The sequence below is a fragment of the Syngnathus typhle genome, linkage group LG1 (genome assembly GCF_033458585.1).
Source record: "Syngnathus typhle isolate RoL2023-S1 ecotype Sweden linkage group LG1, RoL_Styp_1.0, whole genome shotgun sequence".
Lineage (NCBI taxonomy): Eukaryota > Metazoa > Chordata > Actinopteri > Syngnathiformes > Syngnathidae > Syngnathus > Syngnathus typhle.
This window is the reverse complement of record NC_083738.1, coordinates 28,119,792-28,147,747: the sequence shown is the minus strand read 5'-3', so window position 1 is coordinate 28,147,747 and position 27,956 is coordinate 28,119,792. Positions and strand designations below refer to the sequence as shown.

The window sequence follows — 27,956 nt, the reverse complement described above, 5'->3', positions numbered from 1 at the left end:
TTTGGTCTTCAAGCTTGCGCCCTCTGCTGTTCCAATAAGGTTGCTGCACAAAGGGAGACATTGGAAGTAAAATGCGTCTTTTGAATGTCTTTTTCTGACGAGAAGATAGGCTCAAAGGTTTTCAGGAAGCTGCTAACGAGAGGCTAACGCCGGAACCCCGTCCTCTGTAGAAAAGGGTACGTCGCGCGCGCGCGCACACGCACGCGCTTGGCGTGCACACGACAACGTGGTGGCTGAATTCGTGTGCGTCACAGTGTAGAAATGTCCCGAGTAGCAGCGTTGTTGTTCGTCGTGACATGAAGTCATTGTGTAACCGGACTCGTGCTATTTTACATTTCCAATCCAAATTTGCTAAGTCGTCACAACTCCTGTGAAAAGTGCGCATGCCCATAACGAGGGGGCGCTGTTGTCCCGGGATGTTGTCAGTCAGCGTGTTGACGGATGACCTTTGAAACAGCAAATTGGGAGAGGGGAGAAATCAATACCGCAAGGGGCGTTAATGAAAATTAAAGCAACATAATTAATGGAGCTCGTTCTAGTTTTTTTCCGTCGTGCCTTGGGATTAATTTAGAAAGGCCTCTCGGTCAACGTCTTCCTTTTCACTCCAATTAGGGCGAACGGTATCGAAATGGACGATTTTCTCGTTTGCTTAATCTGATTTCGCACATCCGGGTGTGTTTCACAATAAAAGTGAGTGACGTCGTTGGAGGCACGCGCCCTCCGTCTCTGTTTTTCTCAGCCCATTTGGGGGCAGTCTAAAATGTTTCATGCTAAAAAGGCCAGCTACCTAAATTCACGTGGACGTCGTTCTTCCGACACGAAGCTTTTTGTACACTTGCTTTTAGACTGTGTGTGTTTATTTTGGGTGACGTCAGCGCAGGGCCGCCGCCATCTGTCCTCCAGTCTTTCTTTCCCTTTATCACCGTCGTGCCTCATCACACGGTTTTCCAAAGGTTCATCGATTTGAGACATTCTTTCCCAATGCCCTCATTCACTGGACTTCAAGTGGCTTTTATCGAGACTGTCGCTCGAATTGATCCGCCAATAGGTTTGATAGATTGTCGGACGCTCACGTCAAATGTGATGGTGCCGTAACGGCCGGCCCACTCCAATACAAAGCGGTCTTGCTGCCTCGAACAACATGGCTGCGGAAAGAGAGTCAGTGTTGGCGAGTCGGAGATTTGCTGGCTATTTTTAGCCACTTCTTTGGCCGGCCTAATGACTTTTTAAGAAAGAAAAAGTTGCAAATCGTTGGAGAGAAGGAAGTCAGTCGCGCTGAACGTTTCCATCCATCGTGGGTCATTTTACAGTGACTATAGAAAACCGCTCGGGCCTTTCTATTTTTTAACGTTGCTCCTAATGATGGTACTCAAAGTGTCGACTAGCTTTCCAGCCATAATGTCGAGCGTAAGAGCCACGAGTTCAGTTGCTGACTTTGTTGGAGTTGCCCCCGAGGGGGCTTGACGTGAATGGGCGCCAAAGCGGAGCCAAAAAGACGGCGGCCTCCAAAGTACAGGCCGTCCCGAAACAGGAAGCGCACGCAGCCACTTCCTCCCCGAGCAAAACAAGCCGCCTGCGCCCCTCCCTCCCTTTGCGGGCCCGTCCGTCCTTGTCAATGGCGCACATGTGCCGCACGCTTTGCCCCTTCCTCGGCGCCGCCATGTCCTCCTATCTCTTGGGCCCTCCGCCCCGCCCCTCCGCTTTTCTCTGCCAGCGTGCCCGAGTAGCTGCCTGGAGATGAAGGAGCTAATTAATTTGATTTCGGCTGTGGAAAAAGCAGCCGTCCGTCCCCTGTCCCTCCTCCACTTTGTATCGAGCAAACACACACATTTTGTTTTCCACCTATCCTTCCCAGTCTCCTTTGGCGTGGTGCGCACGCTCCGCCTCCTCACGGATTGCCCGCGCTTACACAAGCAGCCGTTCGCTGCCGTTTGACACGCCGCTCGAGGTTCAGTCGAAATCCGCGGCGACTGCCGGGCGGCCTCGTTAAAAACCCGCGCGGGCTCTTGACATCTCATTAAAGGGTCCCTGTGTTGTCTTTGCAGGTCAGGCCCACCGTCTGCAGGGTCCGGCATGCAAACTCCTCAAGTGATGCCAAGAAAGGTGAGAATTTTCATTTAGCAGCGTAACGAGCTAGCTTTCCATTTTTTTTTTTTTTGGATTGCATTTGTCCCAATTAGCCAATCGCAAATCTCTGGGAAATGAAAATCACTGCCCTACTTTAGGATAAAAGTATGGCTTTGGTGGCATCTTTTGTTATGTTGGAACCAAGGAACTAAGTTGAAATGAGTTGAGGAGCTTCATCCCAGGGATTCTGTTTTCAGCAGGGGAAGATTTTTATTTTAACATATGATGACAGTCCCACCCCGAAATAAATACTGAAAAGACAAAGTAATGTAAAACAGTCGAAGCATGGCCAAAATGAAATTCTTTTATTCGTTATGTATTTAATTAAAAAAAACAACAACATCCGATTAATCGGGTATCGGAATTACATTTTGCCAAATATCAGTCGGCCTAAAGAATTCCTATCGATCGGGCCCCACAAAAAAACACCACTGTGAATTTCTTATAAGAAAAATGGTATCACACAGCATTAAAAAAGAGCATATTAACTTTTGTCCGCCACGTAACCAGCAAACACACAAACTTTGTCTTTTTCTTGTTTTTCCTCTTTTTGGTTTACTGATGGCAGCACGAAGGTCCATTCCCGTCCCCAACTGGGATTGCCCCCCCCCCCTTCCCCACTGCAAAAAACAAACAAACAAAAAAAACAGCATGAATTGATGAAGTGTGCTGCCGCCATCTAGTGGTGGGGGTCAGAAGCGCACCCGGTACAGTGAATGTTCATTTAAAACAGAAAATAAAATAAAAAATGTCATTTCTGAAAATGTTTTCCTACCACTGCCAACTGGACATTGAAGGCTTAGAATCCAAACACAAATGCATATTTTAAACTAATGCACCAAACAATGCGTGTGTTTCCCGAAATCAAACGAGGCACGCGAGAGTTAACGTTTGTCCTCGGCACCCCTCGCATTTTTGCGGCGCGGCGTCCGCTAAGCAGCTGCCTCGGCCTCCAAAAGGCGGCGCCGCCGCCGCCGCCACCGCCGCTTCCTCTTGAAGAGTGCGCTGACATTGGAGGCCTTTCAAAGCTTTGGCCCCTCCCACTTGTCAAGCTCGTCCAAGTCAGCCGGAGAGCGGCTTAGTCATCCGCTCTCCTCTGCAGGTCACCGAGGACGTGCGCTGCTGCCGACACTCGGCCGCTCTTGCGAGACACGTCCGCTGCCTGAAACAAAACGTGTTGATGCATTGCAGCGTTTGCACTTGAGCTTTTTTTTTTTTTTTTGCTGAGAAGTGAGCAGCCTGCGCAAATCGCTCGCCGCCGTGACGACGCCTTTATCACGTCGTAGACAAACGTTGGCGGCAGAAGGCCGGGAAGCGCGTCTGCGTAACATTCCGGCCGTGGAGCCTCCTGCGGAGAGTTTGTTTTCCTCGCGGTTTGGTGGATTTTCTCCGGCCGCTCCGGCTTCCCCCCCCCCCCCCACATTCCAAAAATACATTCACCTCCGAAGACTCTCCATTGTAGGAATTTGACTTCACGGGGGCCTGACCGATATTGACTTTTTATTTTTTTTTCTAATTGGCCTGTGCCAATTCCAATAATCGACCAATACTTTAATACCAATACTATAATCAGACAGCCAATTTAATATCGGCCAATGTAATCAGACGGCTGATTAATCGATTGGGCCCCATAGTCTCTCGTATGTGCAAAAACCTCGAGCACGTAAGGCTTCTCAAATTGGGCCAGATGTGTTTACACGCTGCTCTATTTTTATGGTGTTGCTCTTCAGCCTTGACTTTTCTTTTCTTTTTTTTTTTTTTTTAACTCTCTCGCTCCGCACTGGCCTTCGCACGAGGAAAAAGCTTTGACCTCCACAGTGCCCTTGCGGTGATACATGACGTCATGGGATTATTAATAGGCCACGTCGGACACCGTAAAGTAGCCGATGATGTTTTCCCCGCTGTTGAATATATAGTTGCAGAATGTAACCATGATTAAAAAAGAAAAACTACCGTTTTTTCCCATGTATAATGCGCCCCCATGTATAAGACGCACCCTAAAAACGGCATGTCGATGCTGGAAAAAAGCCTGTACCCATGTATAACACGCACCCAAATTTTGACTCCTACTTAAGTCCGTGAAGGTAAACTGATTTCAGAAAAAAGATCATCTTTGGGAACAACCGGATGTTATTCTGCCGGTCAGTATCACTGCGCATGCGCTAGCAAACTCGATAGCGAAGAAATGTTTCGGATTTGCGTAGGGTACATTGTGATAGCAAACGAGCAGGTGATCCAGCAAGCCTTGTCTGATACCAGAGCATTGTGTTCGTATGGAGCGTGTTTGAAGTGAACAGCAGAGAAGAAGGAAAGCGCATCTGTAATGGCGGCCTCCGTATGGTATCCGGATTTAAAAAAAAAATATATATATATATATATATATATGTTTTTTTTTTGTACCCATGTATAATGCGCACCCCAGATTTTAGGACAATAAATTAGTTAAATTTTGCGCATTATACATGGAAAAAAACGGTAATCCCAATGAATAAAAGAACGTATTTTCTGATCTTTTACTTCCTCCAACAAAAAAACTTCTGAATTACTAGCAGAACATTATTATTAATATTATTATTGTGGGAGATTTGTTGACCACTTTAGCACCAAGAATTGAAAAAATAAAATAAAATAAAATCGTAAGAATTTAAAAAAAAAAAAAAAAACCTTTCAGACTCTTAAATGTGTTTTTGGCCACTTTTCCTCACTTAGCAGACCATTATAACGATATTAACTCAAAATACATTTCCGAAAGTTTCTATCTGTGATGCGGCTCCACATTTTCCGAGAAAATGGCTTCCTGCTAGCCTCTGTTTTTCATTTCTTTTTTTTTTTTTTTTTTTTTTTGGGGGGGTGCTGCTGTTTTTCCTTTGGACGTTCAGATGTCGCTTGGAAGCACAGTATGAAAAGCCGTGATCACGTCAGGGCCAAAGAGCCATGAATAGGGGCGGCCGGACGACGGGGGCGCTCTGAATGGACGAGCTGATGGCGAGCACGCGTGTAGACTTGGCGCACACAAACACACACACACGCGCGCACACACACACATCCTAAAGCTATTGTCTTTGCCACCAGGCACGCCGCTTCTTACAAACTTCTTGCTTTCTTCCTGGGCTGGCTCTTTCCACCGAGATGTAATTCTTTGTCACGTGAAACCGCGCTGGAGTGAATGAGTTGGCGGTGGGTGGTAACATGGGGGGGGTTCAAAAAAAGAAAAAAGTTTGTCCTCCGACTCTTGAGAGCCGCCAGACAGGTCACAGGAACAACACCCAATCCCCGAGCGGTTCCCATGGCGACCAGTGTGGCAGCTCACAATGAGGGTGAGAGCGAGAGAGAGAGTGATGAAAGGGAGTGAGAGGGAAAGGGCAGGAGGCGAGCGGCCGGTCGGTCGGCCGGCCGGCCGGCGTCAGGATTCAGTTGGTGGATTCGAGGGGGGGGGGGGCGGCGGGCTCAAAGGGACAAGTAGCGTTACGCCGACACAACATATTTCAACGGGTTTACCCTCAACGGCTCCCATTCTTTCCTCGTTTCGATAAATCGCTCTTTGCGAGACATCTTAGCTGATATCCGTAATGCTGCAATGCAAGCGGGTGCGCTGCTCCTCCTACTATGCCTTCCCTGGCCACTGGGGGGCGCTACTCTGTCATACGGTCTTGCAGACAAAGAGGAAGAATTATATTTCTACTCCCCAATACTGTAATATTTGTCAGTTTTCATTAAAAATAAGAATGTATTACGGTGGGATTTTGATTTAAACGATTCATTTGGCTTTTTGTTTTTATTTTATTTCTCATTGCGTTGAAATGACTCAGCATTTTGACAGTTTTGGGAAATCTTGTCACACGGCTACTTTGAATTGTTGTAGAAATGCTAACTGTTAGCGTGTCATTCGGCATTTTCAGCTTCCGAGCCGGGATTGGTCGCCACTTCAGACATGGCAACTGTGATGTCATTTTCAGTTGACGGCAAAATGGCCGCCCCCTGGGCTGGATGAATTTGGCCTGTTTCTTTCATATTTTCGCACATGAATATGAATACCGTGTTTCAACCAGTTGGGCTGCATAGAATATATTATAATATATAATATATATATAAAATATAATATTCTTATTTATTGGGTTATTTGGTTATTATTTATTCATCACTCATATTATTTATTCATTATTTATTGTTTGCGGCTACTTGTTTTTATTTTGTGTCGTCTACTTGTATGTCTATCGTGTACTGTGTCTCGTCACCGTGGGATAGAGGAAACGGAATTTCGGTTTCTTTGCGTGTCTTGACATATGAAGGGATTGACAATAAAGCAGACTTTGACAAAGAAAATTGGAGCGTTGACTTCCCCTTTAAGCTAGCAGTGCTAACTGTTTCTTCGCCAATCTAGTTTCACGCTACCTGTTTTATTTTTTATGCTTAATTTGGCGCCAATGCACTTTTTGGATGAATGGTGTCAAACCGCTGCTCCTTGTCAAGTGAGTTGAATGGAATTGACTGCCACCTCCTCCGGGTATCAAGACGTTGCTTAATTCCGGGCTCACCACTTCCTGGTGGCTGGCTGGCTCTTCCAACACACCTGCGTGAATCGTCAACCGAGGCCTGCCACCGAGCGGCGACCTCATAGGCCGCCGCCTTTTCCTGGACTTTCCTTATTTGATCATTTAATAGATGTCCGCCACTCAACCTGGCCATTTAACGCATCCAATTACTTTGGAGCCTCGCCTCGCCTCGCCTCGCCACCCCGTCCACCCGTCCACCCGCCCCTTCGCCAACTTTCGCTTGGCTTCACAAGCGCATTCCCATCCGCCATTTGCCTGCCGCCACTTTGTCCTCCCTCTCTCTCTCTCTCTCTGTCTCTCATTCTCTCCTCCTCTCTCTCTTTCTTCCCCGCTCCGTCTGTTCGTCCGTCCGCCCGCCCGTCCTCGTGCCTGGGGTCTGCGACTTGGCTCAGTTCCTGTTTGTTTTCAGCCATTTTGGGGACTCGCCACGCTCGTGACAAACTGCTTAAATGGCGTCCTCGCGGCTCGCTCTGCCTCTCCCTCCCTCACCCTATCGTCGGGCTTTGTGGATATCAAGTAGTGTGTGCGTGTGCGTGCGCGTGTGTGTGTGTGTGGAGGGATAAAGGGAACAACACTTCCAAATAAAAAGAAGATTGGATTCAGTTGGGTGGGGTGTGCGGAAAGGAGGTTTTTTTGGGGGGGGGGGGGGTCACTTGCAGGGGGGGGGAATTGGGAAAAAGACTCCGTGTGGTGTGTGAGGTAAAACCTGGAGCGTGAAAAAGAGAGAGAGAGAGAGAGGGCAAGTTGGAGTGTGAGAATCGCTCCTGCCCTCTGTCTTCATACGCCGCCTGTGTACTCTCTCTCTCGCTCGCTCTCTCGCCTTCCCTCCCTTCCTCTCTCTCTCTCGACTACAGACGGACGGGGGAGAGTGAGCGAGCGAGCGAGGGAGAGAGAGAGAGAGAGAGAGGAGCGCGGGGGAGAGGACACATCGCAGCAGAGATGCAGCAGGAGGCTTTCCGAGGTACGTTGCGTTCTATGCTCGCCCAGAGAGCGCGAATAAGCGGAAGAGAGGCCGGCCGGCCGACCGGCCTGCCGACCGGCCTGCCTTGTCTTGTCAGCCCAGCCCTCGCTCGCCTGGCTTTCCTGCTTTTCCGCGCGTCAAAGCGGTCAGGGGGGTGTCTGGCGTTTTGGGTTTATTTGTCGCCTTGCGTGCGTCGGTCGGGGCGTGAGCGCTGGTGGGTGTGTGTGCGCGGACGGCGATTGGAGCCCGTGCGCGCTCGTGCGCGCGCGCTCCGGCCTTATTTTGGCGTGCGCGCGCATGTAGCAAGGCCTTCGTCGCCCTCATCCTCGGCCTCTGTCGCACTTTTTTTTTTTTCTTTTTTCCGAGGGCGGGCGCTGAAAGTTTTGGATCGCTCCGAGCTTGGCCGCGTCTCGTCTCGGCGTGAGGGACTGACAGGTTAGAATGAGCGTGAAACGGACTGGGTGGTGGGACAACCCCCCCCCCCCCTCTCTCTCTCTTTCTCTCTCTCTCTTGCTCTCTCTCTCTCTCTTCCCTCCACGGCCACATGTCTTTCCGTTGAGTGTTCCTGTGGCTTGTTTTGGTTGCGCATGTGTCGTCCATTTTAGCTGGCTGTTGTTGTGCTGGAGGTTGTTGGAGGGCATATTGATGTTTTTTCCAAAACAGACCGGCATCAGCTGCCAAGCACTCGGCATTCCACGGTTTCCATGGTTTCCGAGCACCCCCCCCCCCCCCTCCCCTCCCTCATTAACGTATGGAAAGTATGATGCGGGAACGCCGTAGGGAGCGAGGACAGAGGGAAGATGAGAGGGTTGTGTTTTGGTGCTCAGGACTTGTGAAACTTTTTGGGTCCGGCAACCGCGTCTTAATGGAAAGGCCCGGTGAACTTATAATTATTATGAAATTGCTGCTGTCTAACTTACCTCATTTCTGGTCAGCCTTTGAATTTTAATTCACTCCTCAAATTCCAGTTGTTTGGCACAATACACAGGTTATAAAACAAACACATTCTTACCTGTTTTTTTTTTTTTTTTTTTATATTACTCATAATCCGGCCTTTCTCCAAACCCTTAATCAGCTCTTTTGCCAACGCTCAATATTTCATCCATTTGCTGCCTTCTTCAAAAGCAGAAAACAAAACATTTTAAATGTTGCGAATAAAACAAGTTTTAAGAAATTAAAAAAAGTTGGAAACAAAAGTGGCCGCAATAGAGCCAAATATTATGATTGATTTTGTTTAATAGCTAAAGTTTAGCAAATTACAAAAAGAGGCCATTTAAAAAAAGAAAAATGGATACCATGATGATTGGGCATTATTATGAGACATGATAGTTTATTATGAAATAGTTTTTTGGGACCCAGGAACCGTCATGGCAGCCGCTCGTGGCCTTCAAGCAAATTTGTACTGGCGCCAACTTGGTCAGATTTTGCTGTGTCGTGGCTGCTACTTGCATTCGCTGATACTAACAATGTTGGCGGACAGTTCTTTTGTACATAATTGTTTTTTTATTTTTACTTGCATATGGGAAACGAGCGCCCCAGCTGGCAATGTTGCTTCTCAGCTTGAGAGGGAAACGCTGATTGATATCAGTGCGACGAGGAGCCACTCACGCTCGCTGATGTCACATGCGCCACATTAGGCTCCGCCTCTTAAAGGGAGGTAGCTCCACTCCTCAGTGTGTGCATTATTGTTGGTGTTGTTTATGCTTGATGGTTGGTGTTCAAATAAGTTTATTTTGAAGTGTTCAAAGTTCAAGAAAAGAATTTAATTTTTTTATTACCGTAATTTTCGGACTATAAGTCGTGGTTTTTTTCATAGTTTGGGTGGGGGGGGGCGACTTATACTCAGGAGCGACTTATATACATATATATGGGTTTTTTTCACTTTTTTGGGCGTTTTATGGCTGGTGCGATTTATACTCCGGTGCGATTTATAGTCGGAAAATTACGGTAATTGGAGGATTAGAACGTCTGGACCGTATAGTGAGCCCAACTAGTATGTTTTTTTTGTTGGTGCTATTTTTTAAGCGAAAATTCTGACAACCAGTTAATTGGATGATTATTATTTTTTTGAATTATATAATTCATAAAAGAACTTCTTTTGGGGATCCCTTAACGCTTATAACAATGAAGGTATTAATTGCTGGCCCAAACATTTGACTTTTGACAATATTTTTTTCTAAAGCCTCAATCTCACTAAGTAGCAAAGGTTAGCAAGGCTCTCTCTCCGTACGACCTGGATATCTATTTTTTTGGGGCAGCCTTCGTTCCAGGTCACAAAGACGTTGGTCAGACACTCGCCAGCAGTTCTAAGTCGGCAACGTTTTTTCTTCCTCGAGACAAAAGTGTTTGCAACCTTTTAGGAAACCTGACAAAATAGCAGCAATGGCTTTGCGCTCAACGAGATAAGGCCTCTAAGTATCGCCTTGGAAACGACCTCAGAAAGGTCACGAGCGTCTCCTCGGGCTTTTCAAAGATGTCGGCTGGAGTTGGCGGAACGGTCCGTTTTGCTGCGTGAGCGGGAGAGGGCCGCCATCTCGTCCCGTTCCGCTCGGCGGTGGGGGCTTGTGTGGAGTTGAGCAGCCATTCTTCACAGACGACCAACCGGCGCTTTGATTTGGGCCCCTCCGGCCAGCCCGAGCGGGGGAGAAAGCCCGAGCGACACCTTCCCCGTCGCGCACGCTCCCGGCCGCCAGCTGGAGAGGCGAGGCCAGGCGAGGCCCCCGCATTCCTCCCCGCAGGCGGGCTGGCGGGCGGCTGGGCACTCCCCTCCACCCCTCGTGCACGCACCAAACACGGCAGACAGGCTAGGCATTATGCTGCTCCATCGCAACTTTGATTTCCGGGATAATGGATGTTTGCGGCCGGCCGGCCGTTTGGCCGAGACGTCACGTCCGCGCTTGCAGCACGTTGCGCAACGGCGCTCTTTCCCTGAAGTTGCTTCTGTGGAAAAGCTCCGTATTCAACTGACAAGCTGAGGGGAACCAAATGACGTACGATTGGGATGATGAATTGAAATTGAAAATCGTTACTATAAAGTGTAGTACATGGAATGTCCTCTAAAAATAGCCCAAATTAAATGATCTGAAATGATTGTAAAAAAAATATTATTATAAATTAATCTTTTTTATACAAAAAATAAAAACAGCTTGATTAGAAATCAGCAAATTAGATTATTACTAAAAATCATTATTATTATCAATTATTATTTTTGTACAAAGAAATCCATTTTAGGAGGTTGTTTTCTCGGGTAAGAAAAGTTGCTTCAAATTGACCCAAGTCAAGTCAGAGCACGAAAAACTGGGGCTGTTAGGAGCGTGGAGCGTTAGGGGTCGCAGTAATAGGCAACAGGGGCGCTAATGATAGGGGGGCTTTCTGGGGGCCCCTCATGCTAGATGGATGGCTCCGGCAGGAACGGCCCGTGCAGAACCTGCGCAGAACCCTCAAAGCTCCCAAGACTCGGGCGGAGGAAACAATGATTAATTTTTCAAGTACCGTATTTTCCGCCCTATAAGGCGCACCTAAAAACCTAAATTTTTATCAAAAGTCAACAGTGCGCCTTATAGTCCGGTGCGCCTTATATATGGATCAAGTGATGAATTTGTTGATCCATACTGGTTGTACACAGTGCTCTGCCAAAATGTTTTAGTACGTTTTAGTACGACTAGTAAATTACAAGGTCGCATCGCTTCCCAACATTACGGTAACTGTAGTCAGGGGGCGTCACCGAATAGCTATTGTACCCGCGAGGCTATTTCATTTCAAAATAGGCTGCTCCGTTAATGTTTCGAGTAAATCTACGGATCGATATGGAAGGGAAACATAGGTAAGTAGTACCCATGCGTTAGATTGAACTTTAGTCAGTTCCAATCATTTTACAGGAGATCGTTTGAGAAACGCAATTGTTTACAGAGGGCTCGTTGGTTATTGGCTAGTGGGTGCATACCGCAACCCTAGTCAACCTCAGTTTGTTGCAGTAAAGCTTCTATTTTATGCGCCTCATAGTCCGGTGCGCCTTATATATGGACAAAGTTTTAAAATGGGCCGTTCATTGAAGGTGCGCCTTATACCCCGGTGCGCCCAATAGGGCGGAAAATACGGTAATCATCTGATTAATTGGTGCGGCTGAACGAGAAAGCTTTCGAATAAATCGACGTAAACATTGATTACGTCTTTGTGGGACCGGACGGCCGCCAGACGCCGTTGTCGTGCCTGTGCCTTCGCTCGGCGCCCGCGTGCGTCACAGGCAGATGAAAAAATAGCCGCGGAGTGGGTGCGAAGGGGAGGGGAGCGTCGCACGCATTTTCCCGGCGCGGGCGTCAGATGAGACGCTGACATTTTTAGCCGAGCGCCGAATCCGCCCACTCGGAGACGACCGGGGCCCGCGCTCGCTCGCTCGCTCGCCTTCAGGGATTTCCCGAGCCATTTCGGCATTTAGTCTGTCGCATGTACCAAGATTGGCGTGCTAGCTCATCAGCCAAAAAGCTGCGGCGAAGGCGTCGCGACTGCAGATGAGCCCATGGCGGCGCTCGGCGTCAGGTCGCACTCGGGCGCAGGTGACAAGTGCGGCCGAGCGGGGCCGGCTTTGTTGACGTCTAGCCTGCGGGGCCTGCCTGCGTGCGTGCACAGGGTTGTCGTGCCCGAGTGTTTGTCTGCCGAGAGGCTCCTCCCCCTTCCTTCATCCTCCTAGCACATGGAGCCCTGCCCTATATGGCGACTTGGCCATTTTGTACCCCTAGCGAGCATCTCATGAGCCGAAGCTCAACGCTTTGGAATCGGCAGTTCTTTTTTTCGTCTGCAACGAGAAACAGCAAAAGTCTCTTCAGTCATTATATGGAATCCAAATGAAGCACATTACGACTCGGTTTGAAAAGTTTGAAAGGACAACATATTGAAAAAGAGTCAAATGTTCCGGCTTGAATGCAAATCATTGTGCGGCAGAAGTTCCAGCACGGGATTGTTTGCGTTCATTTCCTTAAACGTGCTTGTCTTAAAACAATTGATTTTTTTCCTATATATGTAGTTTGCGCTTTATGATGGAATGTATTGTAATTAGGGCTGGGCATTGAATCCAAATTGAATCATGATTTGGATTTTGCTTCCTCATGATCTAAAAAACTATTTTTGAAAAAAAAACGATCGACTTGCCGATTGTAATTTCCGACTCAAAACGTGCCTGACAAATGTTCCTTTTTTTTCATTTAGCTACGACTCCAAGATACTTTACATTTCTTGTTTAATTTGTAGTTGATCTTTCAAGCTTGATCTAAATTTGAGTTTCGGACTCATTGTGTTTGCTCATTTCAACATCAAAAACGGCGCTTATGACATTTTCCATGATGCTAATCTTGCGACGGGGGGGTGACGTCATGGGTGGGCCTGCGCCTGATGAGTGAAGGACGTGACGCGTACGCCATAACGACGCCTATGGAGGCTTTAGGGAATGTGAGTCGGCCAGCCCTCGTTCGCTCGCTCGCTCGCTCGCTCGCCTTTCTCCGGCTGCCTTTTCGTGTCAGCCGTTGTCGCTCTCTCGCTGGCTGGCTGGCTCTCTCGCTCTCTCGCTCGCTCGCTCGCCTTCCTCTTCCCTCTGCAATAACAGTGCTGACCTACTTTCCGCTTGTTCAGTGCTGCCTGTGGAATTTTACAGCGGCCTGCCTCCCCGGCCCGGCCCGGCCGCCTTGCCGCTCGAAAACGCAGGCAGCAAAGCATGACTGAGGATTTTTGTCTCCTGGCGTCATTTGCGCTCTTACGTAGGCTGCGACGCCTCTCAGCAAATCAGCACTTTTTCCAAATGGGCCCTCCGGTCTGGAAGACGTCACGGAGCGCGCCGTCGGCGTGGCCTCGTCGCGTGCGGCGCTCGGCTGCGGTTAGATGGAAAAATGCAAAGTGGCTCGGCGTTCTATCCGGTCACGGGAGGCGGGTCGGACGTCAGCTGTGCGGCGGTGGCAGGAAGTAACCCAGCGCAACGGCTTCAGTCCATTTGTCAAGTACTTGAGTATTTTTTTTTTTTTAATGACGACCTACATTTGGTTGATATCACCAAATCCAATTTTGCCCAAATGGTTTTTGGAGATGCTCGCCTTGGCCACTAAGGGGCAGTGTAGGCTCGTTTCTCAGCTCATCAGTACGCCACTAATATTGAAAGAGTTTTGAAGCCTTTTGGGGAATTTTATAGGTTGCTATGGGAAAAGAAATAGCCGATAGCATAAATGTGAGGCTAGTGCTTGGTAGCTCTTCATTTTTTTTCTCGTCATGGAAAGTTGTCGCTGTTTACGCAAGTATCTCGACTTCTACACGAATTCTTCTGCCGCTGTTCAACTCGCTCTCCCTCCCTTTTCATCGTTCCTGGCAAATAGTTCAATTCTTATCCGGCAGATACCAAGCCCTTCCAGGAATGTCCAACAAGGCCGGAGTGGAAAGAGAACGCGTGACTGTTTTTATTAGCGATAGGGTCATTGAGCCGAATCGATATGGAGTCGTGATTCAAATGGGCGGGGAAGTGACTCATTTCTTTTCCGCTTCTTCTTTCAAGGTATATTGAAAGTTGAGTTGTAGTCATTGAACAAATACAAAGTTTGGAAATCAGTTAAATGATCATATTTACTAGAAGTGACTTCAATAGTGATAAAAAAATAAAATAATAATCGTGATGACTATTTTTTTTGCCATAATTGCTCACCTGTGACTCTGGTGGTACCTTCAATTTGGGCCATTTTTTTTCCCCCCTTTCCAGCCCCTCTAAACTCCCCCCCCAAAAAAATATATATATCCATATATATGGATGGAGGGTGGATGGACGAACGGATGGATGGATGGAGGAACGAACGAATGAATGGATTCAACAATTGTTTCTGAACAACTTTGTCCTCACGCTGTTCCTTGCATGCGAGCATTGGACACTAGTGGCCAGTATAGAGGCCTTTGTCAGTACGTGATTTAATGTTCACTTGCACGATGGCGGTTTCGTTTCATTGCGTTTTTATTTGTACTTCAAGCCGAATTTTTTTTCTTCCTCCAGAATTCGGGTGCTGGTCATGGTGTCCGGGGTGAAGGAGTGGGACCCCCTCCACGTGGGTCTGATTCACTCTCCTCTGAGTGAGCGACACCTGGCTTCCGGATTAGCGCCTCCCTGCTCCTTCACACATTGCGTCGCCAAGGACGCCACTTGCCGCCGCCGCCGCCAGAGTCAGCGGCAGACGCCTTCCACTCGAGTAAGCGCACAAGTCTTTCCGCCGCCCGGTGGCTCAAACCGGGCCAAACCAGACGCTCGAGGGGAACTCCGCCAGCTGGAGATGAAGGGGAAAAGGCAGTGCGGTCGAGGAGAAGCCATGGAGGACAGGCTGGAGAGCGTGACGGACGGACCTAAGAATGCAAAAATCACCTTAAGCTTCCCAGTCAGCGCCGGGCCCCTCCCGACCTCGTTGACGTCATCGGGCTTTTGCCGTAACGCCGCGTCATCCTCTTCCCCGCACAGGCGCCGGCCTTCCTCCAAGAGCTCCGACGAGGGGTCTCTATGGAAACTGGACTCCACCATGGACGTCAAGCACAGACCTTTCAAGCCCCCGAGGCGCGACGGTTCTCCGTCCTCGTCGCCCTCCTCCTCCTCCTCCCCCATGAGCGCCGCTCACGCGCTGATCAGGAAGGATCTCAAATCCCCGCCTCCGCTCAAGTGCTCCAAAGTCTCTCCGGAGACGCACTTCCACAAGACGGCGCCCGGATCTTCCAGCTCCTCTTCGGGGGGCAGCGGCGACGGGTGGGACGAAAGACACAAGTTGGCCAACGGCAGCGCTTTGGCCTCGCAAACGGCCCAGATCCTCTTCAGCCTGGGCGCCTCGGCCTACCAGAGGGGGGGCGGCGGCGGGGACGCCGAGCGGAAGGAGAAAATAACGGGCCGGCCGGCCGCCAAGCTGGGGAGCCCTCACGGACCCAGCCTGCACCCGCCTACGCTCCACCTCCCGCCCCCTCTGCCGCCGCCCCCTCCTCCCCCGTCCGAGGGGCTGACCGCACCCCCCCACTCCTCCTCCTACTCCCCCGGCGAAATCCTCAAGCCCGAGCTGATTTGCGGGGTGTGCCACCGGCTCTTCAGCTCAGCCTCCTCTCTCACTGTCCACATGCGGCTGCACCGCGGAAGCCGCGCCCTCGGCTGCCGCTTCTGCGGCAAAGTCTTCATCCACAGCAAGCGACTGCAGTCTCACGAGGCCTCGTGCAGAGCGCCGGGCCTGCCTTCCAGACCGGGCCCGACTCTCGCCGTGCGGCCCAAGGAGGAGCCGCCCGAGGAGGGCCAAGCGCCGGCCGAGAGCGGCGACGCAGACGCCGACCAGGCCGGGCCGGAGAGAAAAGCGGCCGGCCTGCTGGCGCGCATCCAAGGCGGCGGCGACGACGACGGCGGCGCGGCCGAGGAGGCCGGCGAGCTCCTGGCCGGCGACGAGAGCCATTTCGTGAAGGTGGTGGACGGCAACGTCATCTACTTCTGCTCCGTGTGCGAGCGCTCCTACATGACGCTGTCCAGCCTTAAGCGTCACTCCAACGTGCACTCGTGGCGCCGCAGGTACCCGTGCCATTACTGCGACAAAGTCTTTGCGCTGGCCGAGTACCGCACAAAACACGAGGTGTGGCACACGGGGGAGCGCCGCTACCAGTGCATTTTCTGCTGGGACGCCTTTGCTACCTACTACAATCTGAAAACTCACCAGAAGACCATCCACGGCATCAATCCCGGTCTCATCTCCAGCGAGAAGACGGCCAACGGCGGCTACAAGCAGAAGGCAAACGCCCTCAAGCTCTACCGCCTCCTTCCCATGCGCTCGCAGAAAAGACCGTACAAGACTTACAGCGACTCCCTGCATAACGGACTGCTGATGTCATCGGCCGACGCCCCTCCCCTGCCCGGCCTGGGCTGCGCTCTGGGACCCGGAGACCTGCAAGGTTTCATCAGCGGCGTCAAGCCCGACCCCGACGGCTTTTCCGACGACGTCGCGGCCGCCGACCGCCCCGCCTCGCCGCCCTTTGCTCAAACCGACTCGGCCCGGCCTGACAAACACGACGACGACGACGAGGCCCGCGACTCGGATCCGCCTCGAAGCGGCTCCAAAATATCCAGCGGCGGCAAAAGCAAAAGTCACAAAGCCCAGAGAGGCGGCGAGCCGAGCGGCACGCCCTCCGTCATCACGTACGGACACGCCAAAGCCTCGGTCATCGTTCACGGAGCCGCCGTGTCGTCTTCCGTCATCGTCCACAGCAAGCAGGTCTCCCCTGGAAGTGAACAAAACCAGAACCCTGAAATCAACGCCAGTCAGAGCTCCCACAAGGGCGGCGGCGCCAAGTCATCCAAGAGACAACGGGACGGCTCGGACGGCCACAGAAAGCGCTCCCGAGATACCGAGTCGGTCGGCGGCTCCTCTTTGAAGTCCAGAAAGTCCCTGGGCAAGAACGAGCCGTCAAAGTCGAAGCAGCCGTCGCCGTCGGCGGTCAAAGAGACGGGCCCGCTGTGCCAGATCACCGTACGTATCGGCGAGGAGGCCATCGTCAAGCGCAGCATCTCCGAGACCGACCTGCGCCGATCTCCTCCCAAAAGCAAGAAAGGCGAGGCGTCTTCGCATCACCACAAACATCACGGCCACCGGCGAGCCAGCCGGGCGCAGGAAGAAGAAGAAAGCAAGGAGGAGGAGGCGGCGGTGGCGGAAAACTCCTCCGACGAGTCCAGGGAGTACAACTTTCGCCAAAAGGTCCGCGAGCAGGACAGCGACCACGACGCCGAGGACAACCTGTGGCGACCCTACTACTCCTACAAGCCCAAGAAAAAGAGCCAGGCGCAGCTGCAGAGGTTCAAAAGCTGGCAGCGAAAGCTCAAGTTTAAGCGAGCTCTGCGGCTCAAGAGGAGAGCGGAAAAGCTGAGAAAGCGGGCCAAAAAGGAGACGGACAATTCGCAAGATGACGACAAGCCGGCAGGGGACGAGAGAGAAGCCAAGCAAGCTAAGCTGGGTTGTGGTGAGCTCGCCGCCGCCGCCGCCGCCGCCGCCGCACCTTCGCCGCCATCCCCCAAGCAGAAGGACCCTCTCGCCGCCGTTGCTCCTTCGGGACCCAAAAAGCGGCCCTGGAGCGACGCCGACGCGGCCGAGTGCGCCACGTGCGGCTGCTGGTTCTCCAGCTCCGGCAAGCGGGACCAACACGAACTCAGTCACCTTCTGGAGTTCATGTGCCTGTTCTGCCGAGCCACGTTCCCCTCCAGGGACAAATTGGAAGACCACCAAAGGATCCAGCACCCCAAGCCCGCCGACACGCCCTCAGCACCCCCGAAAGTGGCCGACGCGCCCAAAGCCGAGGGCGGCGACCAGAAGGACGACCACGTCCACTCCAGTCCGTCCCGCCTGAGCAGGAGAGCGTTGTCGCGGCACACCTGCCCGCAGTGTCACAAAGTGTGCAAGACCTCCTCCGCGCTCAATCGCCACGTCCGACGTCACGAGCTCAGCACTTCTCCGGAGAGGGAAAAGGAAGAGGACGTCCCGGCGCCCCAAACCGCAGCCGTGAGCCGAGAGGCCGTCGTCTCAGAGAAAGGCCAAGTCGTCTCAGTCATCAGCTACTCCACAGCAGAACCTCCTAAAACTGACCAACCTTCGTCGTCACCGGACCGTCGCGGCGAGCCGGCCACGCAACATCAGCAGGTGGGGACCGCCGACGAGCCCCAGGTGGCCGAGCGCGCCTACCCGGAACTCCACAAGAGGCCCAGCCCAAAGACGAGCGAGATCCCGGCTAACCCGGCGCCGGTCGAAACCCGGCTGGCCCTGCCCCCCGCGCTCCAAAGCGTGCTGGTCATGAACAGAAGCGAATGTTTGGACTACCGCACCCCGGGCAAACGGAGCCTGGACAGAATGGCGAGCCCCGCGCGCAGCACGCCGGCCCCCGGCGCCTCGGCTAATGTGCCCGTGACGCCGCAGACTAGAATAACCGCCGCGGCTGCTGCTCCTCCTGTTTCCATGGCAACCGATCGGCGATTGGTGACACGAGACGGGGTCATTATGGACAGAGAGAGGCAGGCTCCGTGCGCTACCTTTGCGCACACCAGCTACAAGGAACCCCTCCTGGTCCAAGATGGCCGAGTCCGCTCCCTGTCCTGCAGTCCGTCTCCCAACGAAGCACAAGACCTGACCATGTCCTCCATACTGGCTCGAGAGAGGGAGATGGAGAGACAAAGACTGCGAAAGCTGGAGAAACAGCGGGAAAGAGGGAAAGACCCGGAGAGGGTCCAGCACACCAGTCGACACGAACACACCCCAGCGGACCACAAAGCTCTGTTAGTCCCCAAGGAGGAGCCTTTGAGTCCCGTGCCATCCCCACAACACGTCCCCACCACCACCACCACGAATGGACCCCAGTCGCACAGGCGCACTCCAAAGTCCCCCTGCCGCCCTGGACTCTTAGCCGCGGCCAAGCAGCAGGTCCAAGAACTGGAGCGGCTCGCGTTGTCCGGCGTGGGAGAACGTCCCTCCGCCCAGGCTCTCCTTCTCCCGCGGCCACCCAAAGCGCCTGAACCCGAGAGCCGGGACACTCCGAGCTTGCACGTGGAAGCGGCGCCGGTGTGCTATCCCATCCAGGAGTACCCGCTGCCCCTGATCGTGCCGGACGCCTACCAGCCAGCCAAGAAGCAAGAAGACAACCTGCTGGTGTCCTCCTACCCCGCCGGAGCGCTCCCCTTCGGCCCTCTGGGAAAGATGATGGTCCCGAACGGCGCCGACTTGGCCAAGCTGCCCTTCTATCCGGACCCCTACCAGCTCCTCTACGGGTCCCAGCTTCTGGCCTACCCGTACAACGTGGCGGCTCTTCCCGTGGCCCTCAACATGATGGCGCCCGGCGCGGACAAGGTGGAGCCTCTGCCCTTTCTGCCAGCCATCTTTAACTACGCCGCCGGCGCGGGGCCCTACGTAGGTGGCACGCCGCACCCCCTGGTGGCCAACCCCAGCTTCTACGCCGCCGGCAAGAAGCAACGTGACGGCAGTGGCAAGAAACCATAGGCCGCCGCGCCGAGTAGCAAGAAGGATCGGACCGGGGAGGGAAGGCTTGGCCAATGTTCCAGTGACGTAGCTTCACTTCCTCCCTCCCTCCCAACCCTCCCTCCCTCCTCCCATCTTTGTTCCCTGCTGTTTTGCCGTAGTGTGCCGTAGTTCTAGAACTATTATCTCGAATATCCGAATAACTAACTGCGGTCAGGGTGCATTTTATTTTTATTTTATTTTTTGCGAGAGCGAATCGACTCAAAGCCAGTTATATGCACTACTTACAAAAAAGTTGGGTGGCGGCAAAATTTCGCATTTGAACATCGGATGCCGGAGTCTCACCCAAAGGCGATTTTTGTGAGTAGTCAACCTTCGGCAGTTACGGGCAACGAGCTCGGCAGATATCGAGGACGGCGAACGCCGCGCCGAACGCGGCCCGACCCCGACACACGGCATTCCTTCCTTCTCTCGTGGGCGTATAGAAGGGATACGCCGTCCGGAAGCGTGTACGACGAGCGCTCTGGACACGCCCGTGCGACTGACGACACTGTTGGACGTGTATAGCATCGTTTCAACCTTTTTTTTTTTTTGTGCACAAAAACTAGTCACGTAGTGGTCACTCCAAGGGGGGCACTTGTAGCTGCTTTGGATATGTAGCTGGTCACTGGGTTAACAAATGCAGGCTGGTAAAACTATTGCACTTCCCTTCTTCATCTCATTTCCCTAACACGAGAGAGGAAATAAAAGGCCCCGCCCCCGATCCCCCCCCACCCCTCCCCTTTTGGAGTAGATGGACAAAAAAACGAAATGGATTCAGGGTATTGAGTTATTTCTAGGCTTGGAAAAATGAGGTTGAGCTCAACAGCCAAAGCGATGCCTGGACCCCCCCGCCCCGCCCCCACGTGGTTCTGTTATCTCTTGTATCTTCAATGATGTTGCTGGTTAAGCCCCGCCCCCTCCCTCTTGCTGAGGGGCGGGGTGGGGCCTGAACCTCAAAATATGAATGTAAATTTGAATCACACGGTCAATGAAGTACAGCTGTGTCCCGCGAGACGACGACAAACCCTTTTGAGCATTTCTTCGACATCTTCGAGATCCAATTCAAGGTCCGCACGTACACGTTCTCGCTCTTTGCCCTCACTTTGAAGAATCCAGCACACTATTAAAGCGACTTTTCCCAACATTCTTTTATTTCGTTTTCAAAAGAATTCATTTCTTGACCACTGAATAGCTTTAAAGTTTGAGTTTTCAGCCCATTTTATTATTTATTTGTTTTGTTTCACACGTTGGCAAAACATAAGACAAAGATAATGACGTTCAATAAAATTGGCTGATTTTTGCCACGTTTTTGGCCAATTTATTTATTTCTATACATCAAGAGATGACGTTGAAAGCACCCCCCTCCCTAAAAAAAATAACATAAAACCTTTACATTTTTTTGGAACGTCGCTAGTAGTAAAACTAGCAGTTGTCAACTATTGCACAATTTTACAGCGCCCCAACATCACCCTTAAAAGCATTTTTCTATTTGCTGGTATTCTTTATCATCACAGCGAATGGTAGGAATGGAAGTCAAGATGCAAAATATAAATGCAGTCAAATAACGGCGCTCTTATGATCATTGTTTTCCAAAAATCGTGTTCTTGCACTGTACGCACTTTTAGACACTTTAGTGAGCTACTTTGATTTCTTTCTTTTGCTTCGAATTTTGTGAAGCGTTACGTCGTTGAGGAAATCCGCTATCATCGGTGAATCCAATCTTTTCTTTGAAACCACCCGTCGGTACTGGGAAAGGTGGAAACAATGTGAACATTTTTTCCAATCGCATTAAGCCCCTCCCCCTTTGGATCCCCGAGTCACGTGACTCGGACGGCGGATTTTAAACTGGATTTCGAGGATGCGGACGAGATGCTCAAACGGCTTTTTTTTTTTACGAGACACGGTTTCAGTTGGTTTTTTTTTGTTTTGTTTTGTTTCATACACGTAAGCTATTACAGAACAATATAAGAGTCTGGTATGCGTATATACAAACAGTAGTGCTAGCAACACGTCAGTTCCACGAAAGCATGAGCGCCACTTGCTTCCTAACCGTCTCTACGCTCGGCAAATCTTGACACTGTGCGCACAGCTTTTTTTGTTGTTGTTTTTTTCTCGTTCCCGTCTCAATCTTCCCTATCGGTCTGGTTTGGTTCTGAGTTGGCCCGACTCCACCGGGTGTTTTTTCTTCTTTTTTTTTTTTTTCTCTTTTCAGGGGTGAGCGGTTAAGCGATGAGGAAAAACCAAAAGTCACAAAGTCAGCATATCCCTCGGATACTCGCAATACGGGCCACCTGTTGTTATTATTATTTTTTTTGTGTGTGTTACAAAGAAGAAAAAAAAAAAGAAAAGAGAAAAAGGCTGTCCGTCTCCGAGGCAATATTCCAATCCATTCCTGTAGCTGTGTTTTTGGACCATGGTTTTCTTATGTCACACAGACCAAAAGCATGCCAATGGACTCGTATCGTAGTGACCGGACTGGAACCTGGTGGTGTTATACAACTCGTCTACTGTACGTTTTCGTTGAAATGAATGTGCCTCTGCTTTGATATTTAAATCATTATCTCCAGATCTGCCAGATTTCCCATGTTTAAGGTGCCTTGTTACGGCATAAGAAATTAGATTTGTAAATGAACGTTTTTTTTTTTTTTTTTTTTCCGTTCCTTTAGATATCATTTGGAGATAGATCTGCCGGCTTTGTCCGCTATGAAGCTGTTCCTAGATGTAGGGGTGTGGCTAAATGTTTTTTTTTGGGGGGGGGGGGGTATCATATATCATGTCTAGGGTAATACTGTGCCATAGAGAGCCCTCGAAATATGTCAGTTATTTTTGGGGGAAAGAAAAAAAAAAACCCAGATGTTTTTATGTTGCCTGAGGACTTTGTCTTTAGATTTGATACAAAGGCTCGTAGCCTCAGCTCTCCCAAAGTCTGTAGTCTCCTTTTCCCGTAACTCTTCTTGACCCCCGTCTGCCCGCCCTCGCCCCCACCCCCCCCCTTCTGTCTCTTTGCTGCAATCAAACAAAATAAAGTATTAACCTGATGACCCAATGATATTGTATAGTTGTTATGTTAGTCTTCCGTGCGTTTCACTCCTTCGCTGCCATTGACGAGAATAAACGTCAAACATCAGGCTGCCATTGACAGGAATTGACGTCCGACATCACTTTGTACTAAGGTGGCTGTGAATGAGTTAATACTCCCCTTATATATTGTATATGGCAAATTTGAGTTGAATTAAAAATCTCTTTCAAATGACAACATTTGACATACAATTGATCTAATTGGTTAATTTAGGAGATGTCAAATAAAATGTCTTCCTCGATAACTGCTCAATGTTTAGTAGTGTAAAACAAGAATAAAGTACCGTTTTTTTCCATGTATAATGCGCAAAATTTAAGTAATTTATTGTCCTAAAATCTGGGGTGCGCATTATACATGGGTAAAAAAAAAAAAAAAAAATTTATTTTTTAATCCGGATATGATACGGAGGCCGCCATTACAGATGCGCTTTCTTTCTTTTCTGCTGTTCACTTCAAACACGCTCCATACGAACACAATGCTCTGGTATCAGACAAGGCTTGCTCGATCACCTGCTCGTTTGCTGTCACAATGTACCCTTCACAAATCCAAAACATTTCTTCGCTATTGAGTTTGCTAGCGCATGCGCAGTGATACTGACCAGCAGAATAACATCCGGTTGTTCCCAAAGATGATCTTTTTTCTGAAATAATCTTACCTTCACGGACTTAAGTAGGAGTCAAAGTTTGGGTGCGTATTATACATGGGTACAGGCCTTTTTCCAGCATCGACATGCCATTTTTAGGGTGCGTATTATACATGGGGGCGCATTGTACATGGAAAAAAACGGTATTGAAAACTTGGCTTTATATTACACATTTATTATTATTAAATGATGCGCTAAATTTCTTGTGCAAAATGAAAAATAAAGAATAGTAGATTTTAAAATATGTGCTATGAAATATTTTATTTTGTCAAACAAAATTCCCATTTAAATTGGAAATTTCCACTAAAAAGATGTGTATAGATATCAAATCATTTGAATCAGCAATTGCTTTATTCAGTGTAAAAGAATAATTTTCTTTTTATACACCTGACTTTTCTATAGCGTTGGCAGAGGTGAACCCGCTACCACGGTAAGCGTCCTTCACAGCTTTGCCGCCGGCCACTGCCCTTTGAGTTGATAAACTGTGTGTTGTCCCCATTTGTTTATTCTGTTTGTCACCGAGTCCAAATCAATACAGCGCCAGCCCTCTTGCCCTCTGGACTGGCGCACAGTCCAGGACTACACACTCCTTGGGAACCTTTTGGAAAGCGGCGAGACTGGCACGATGATGGCGACTGGACCACTGCTGCTAGCTTTGAGCATCACGGCACTGGCGTGGGGAGTGCACGGGAAGGTATAATATATATATATATATATATATATAATATATATAAATGTAGAATATTGTCTAGAATATTGTGTGACAAATATATATATATATATATATATATATATATATATATATATATATATATATATATATATATATATATATATATATTTTAATTTATTTAAATATATATGATCATTTGAACTTTAAAAATTAAAATAGTGTTTGAAAAGTGTCATGGAAGGCAGTTGTAGACACTTTGATGTGTAAATTGTGAAGAGCCACATCCTCAGTTACGAGGGTGTGCACACTTTTGCAGCCAACTTATTTCTGATGTTTATTATTACTTCACCTCTGGATAAGATGTGTAAAGGTTAAAGGTTATATTAATACTTGGCCTCTTTTTTATGTCACGAACATGGTATTTGAATGGGGGGGGTGTAGACTTTTTATATGCATTATTTATTGTAAAACGACATAGGCTGATGGCCCCGGATGATTGTTTGTTTTCAGAAAGATGTATCGGGCAGTGCCGCCGTGTACCTGGGCCAGTCGAGAGACGCGTGGAGGCCGCTTATTCACATCACAGTCAACCTTACCAAAATAAGAGAGTGAGTGCATGAACGTGTGTGTGCGTGGGCGCGTGAGGTCATGCCTCCGTGTGGGATTGTTTGTTCATTTTTAAAATACATTCTACAATTAAAATACATATTATGATATACCGTAAATTCCGGACTATAAGCCGCGACTTTTTTCCAAAATTTTGAACCCTGCGGCTTATAGTCAGGTGCGGCTTATATAAGGATTTTTTTCGTGATTTTTGTGATGACTTGATCACTTTTATACAACAACAAAAATACTATTTTGAAACACTACTATGGCTGCTGCTTATTCTGGCTGTGTCGCTTGTGACTATTATGAGCTTTAGTAGGAATGCACGCTAGGTGACCTGCGTCAAAGGGCTCTAAACCCTTCGTCACAGGCAGTGTTTAGAAAGACATGTTAAAGTATGTTATTAAAACTTTAAAAAGGCTTTCTGTGAACGGACTTTCCTTGTAAAAAGACACGTGTGCACGTGCGGCTTATAGTCCGGTGCGGCTTATATAAGAAAAAAACTAAAATATCCCCCAATTTTAGCTGGTGCGGTTTATAGTCCGGTGCGGCTTATAGTCCGGAATTTACGGTAGTATAAAAAATATATATACTACGTATAATGTTTAAAAAAAAAGGCATTCTATATTATAAAATGTACGTTATAATATAAAGAATATAATCAATTAAGATTTTAAAAAGAATTGTTCATAGTAAGTTTGAGATCCTGTTGACCATTTCGGGGTTCTCCTGCCGTGACCCTTTTTACGCTCTTGTTTAGCATCAAGTCGTCCTTTCAGCTGAGGACGTACGACCCGGAGGGGATCATCTTCTACGGGGACACCAAAGACGGGAAGGACTGGTTCATTTTGTCCCTGAAAGACGGCATCCCGCTCATGCAGCTCAGCCGCAGCGGCGTCCTCGTCAACGTGGCGGGCGGGCCCAAGCTCAACGACGGGCGGTGGCACACGGTGAGTAACGGCCCGGCACGATCAGTCTCAGATCACAAGGCCCATACGATACAAAATGTGGAACCGGTGAATTCCTCTGATTGCACTTTTTTTCTTCCTTACCCTGGTCAAGCTGGAGCTGAGCAACCACGGCCATTTTGTAATCCTGGACGTGGACGGCTCGCGGGGGCTGTTCATGGGCGTCAGGTCCGACACCTCGGAGGAGGTGATTTCGGGGTCACTTCGACTGGCACTTGGCGGGATCCTGATTCCGAGAGAGAGACTGTTTGTTGAGGTAGTGCAAGACGGCGGTCTGTTGAAGACCCGGGAAAGTCATTCTTGTGATTTCTTGAAATGCATTTGAAGAGAATTGTTAAGACACGGACGGACGGCCTGGGCGGGCGGGGCTAAAACCGAGCCGCCTGAAAGTCGTCATTCCCTCTGTGGCTATCCGCACAACAGACACTTAGGGGAAAGTTAGCTGTTGATTAGCCGTTTGCTAGCCGACCATCTCCCTGCTAAAAATCAAAAAGCAGCATGCTTTTTCCTTTCATACTGGTTTTGCCGGTGTCACTAACGAGACGAGCAAAGGCAGCACCGGGTCTTTCAAATGCCCGTTTTTTGTCTTTGCAGTTTGAGCCGCAAATGGACGCCTGCGTGCGGGAAGGCCGCTGGCTTAACCTCAGCATCCCCTGGGAGACGGATGCCGAAGAGCTCCGGCCGTGCTATGAAAACATCCGACCGGGGAGCTTCTTCCCCGGGAACGGATTGGCCATTGTCAACGCATCAGGTGTGAAAACAAAAGCGGATTGGGGTTGGCAGTAACAAGGCTTGCTCCGATCGACCAATCAGAAGACGGAAACATGCTGATGTCATCAAGGGCCAGTGCTCTGGCCCTGCCAGGGTGAAAGCGCCATCCGATTGGTGAAGAAAATATCGCAACTACGTCGTTTACGTCCACCGGCACGACTGCTTTTGATTCTTGGGCAGATTAGATTGACATGGCAACACATAGAGGCTGAAATGGGATTGGACGAGAAAAATCTAACTATCCTCCCGCTTCGAAATCAGGGTAGTTCATGGACATGTCATTTTGTGTCTCTTTAGCAGTCCTGCAGGTACACCGCAAACGCAGCGTGACGATCGAACTGTGGGGAGATTTCACGAAAATGGACGGGACTATCTTAAGCGTCAGGACTCCTGGACAACCGCTCATGTTTTCTTTGAGTGCCCATAATGACACAAAGGTATGCACGTGAACGTGAGATATTTCCAGGAATAGCCAGACAACCAAAGATTGACTTTTTTTTTTTTTTTTTCCAATTGGCAGAAAGTAACAGTCTTATTCGGTGGTCATGTCCTGAGTGTCAAAGACAACTTCAAGAAGCTGGCCATGATCTTCAGAACCGGTTTGCTAGAAGTGAGACACGGTGGAGATGAATCCCATTTCCTCGGCCTGCCTGAGAATTCCGGGCTGTTGGACGAATTGAGAGGAAGCCGCATTGCCATCGGCGGCCTCCTTGGTAAGATTCAGAAATACAGCTCGACTTACGAACCAGTTTTGGGATCGCGAGCCGTCTGAGCCCAAAGTATTTCAGTGGGTTGGACACAACAACTCACAAATGAACCTCATTATGAAAACAATTGTGTACCTTCGGCTACACGTTGACAAAAGCATCTTTCAGTTGTAATAGCATTATTAACCACTAGATGGCAGGAATCGAAGTAAGGTTCAGGTGATTTTAGTGAAACAGATTAAATTCAGGGTCGATGTGTCGTCGCAGAACGGTCATTGACTGCGCCGCTGTCCTTACTTTGCTCCTCAGGCGAAGACGACGCCGGCTCCCACTTCTTGAAGGGCTGCCTGGAGAAGGTCCAGATCCAAGGGAAGGATGTGGACTTTGATCGGGCTATCAAACACCAGTCCATCTCTTCTCACAGCTGCCCCATATGAATCACAAGCATTTGGTCTTGCTTAGCAAAAGACTACATAATTCAGACTTTTCATACTGATAACTGTACTAGCTAGACTCTAAATTGTTAGCCATGTACAATAGTGAATAAAATGCTTTCATCTTGGACCAAGCTGATAATGTGTGGCGTTCCTGCTCCCTCTAGTGGATATCTTAATATAACGTTTAGATTACGTCATTCGTTCTTCGAGTAACGCTTTAATAATTCTTTATAGGGTAGGTTCTATTTGTTGCATTATATACATATAAAAACGAATCTTTGTCCCGGTAAATTTCGGGTAAAATGTTCACCCTCAAAGTAAAATATGAAATGACCAGGCGTGGCTCAATTTTATTATTGAACAATCATTTTTATTATAGGTTAGAATGTTTATCTACAAAAT

General features: G+C 49.4%; 2 protein-coding genes across 4 annotated transcripts; both read left to right on the top strand.

Moving 5' to 3' along the window:
• The first annotated feature begins 6 nt into the window (after window positions 1-6).
• On the top strand, window positions 7-27,681 carry shbg (sex hormone-binding globulin). 3 transcript variants are annotated; one of them, XM_061275609.1, is made up of 11 exons: window positions 9-176; window positions 2,046-2,103; window positions 23,792-23,819; window positions 23,928-24,083; window positions 24,573-24,670; window positions 25,432-25,621; window positions 25,734-25,895; window positions 26,234-26,390; window positions 26,708-26,847; window positions 26,931-27,123; window positions 27,427-27,681. In XM_061275609.1, the coding sequence occupies exons 4-11, from the start codon at window positions 24,015-24,017 to the stop codon at window positions 27,552-27,554; spliced, it is 1,137 nt and encodes a 378-aa protein (XP_061131593.1). In that variant the 5' UTR covers window positions 9-176; window positions 2,046-2,103; window positions 23,792-23,819; window positions 23,928-24,014; the 3' UTR covers window positions 27,555-27,681. The 3 variants fall into 3 exon arrangements, with proteins under 3 accessions (XP_061131602.1, XP_061131593.1, XP_061131586.1); XM_061275618.1 differs by having other exon boundaries at window positions 7-176; window positions 23,792-24,083; window positions 26,711-26,847; XM_061275602.1 differs by having other exon boundaries at window positions 23,792-24,083.
• On the top strand, window positions 12,543-22,713 carry zbtb4 (zinc finger and BTB domain containing 4). The gene is made up of 2 exons (XM_061275593.1): window positions 12,543-13,625; window positions 14,657-22,713. The coding sequence occupies exons 1-2, from the start codon at window positions 13,510-13,512 to the stop codon at window positions 19,644-19,646; spliced, it is 5,106 nt and encodes a 1,701-aa protein (XP_061131577.1). The 5' UTR covers window positions 12,543-13,509; the 3' UTR covers window positions 19,647-22,713.
• Window positions 27,682-27,956: the final 275 nt, after the last annotated feature.

Bases quoted from the DNA above. Each gene is read 5' to 3' on its own strand.
- zbtb4 (XM_061275593.1), top strand. From the start codon at position 13,510: ATGGAAAAATGCAAAGTGGCTCGGCGTTCTATCCGGTCACGGGAGGCG. The intron at 13,626-14,656 runs GTACTTGAGTAT...TTCTTCCTCCAG, and splicing joins GGCTTCAGTCCATTTGTCAA to AATTCGGGTGCTGGTCATGG.
- shbg (XM_061275609.1), top strand. From the start codon at position 24,015: ATGATGGCGACTGGACCACTGCTGCTAGCTTTGAGCATCACGGCACTG. The intron at 26,391-26,707 runs GTGTGAAAACAA...GTGTCTCTTTAG, and splicing joins GGCCATTGTCAACGCATCAG to CAGTCCTGCAGGTACACCGC. The intron at 27,124-27,426 runs GTAAGATTCAGA...TTTGCTCCTCAG, and splicing joins TGCCATCGGCGGCCTCCTTG to GCGAAGACGACGCCGGCTCC.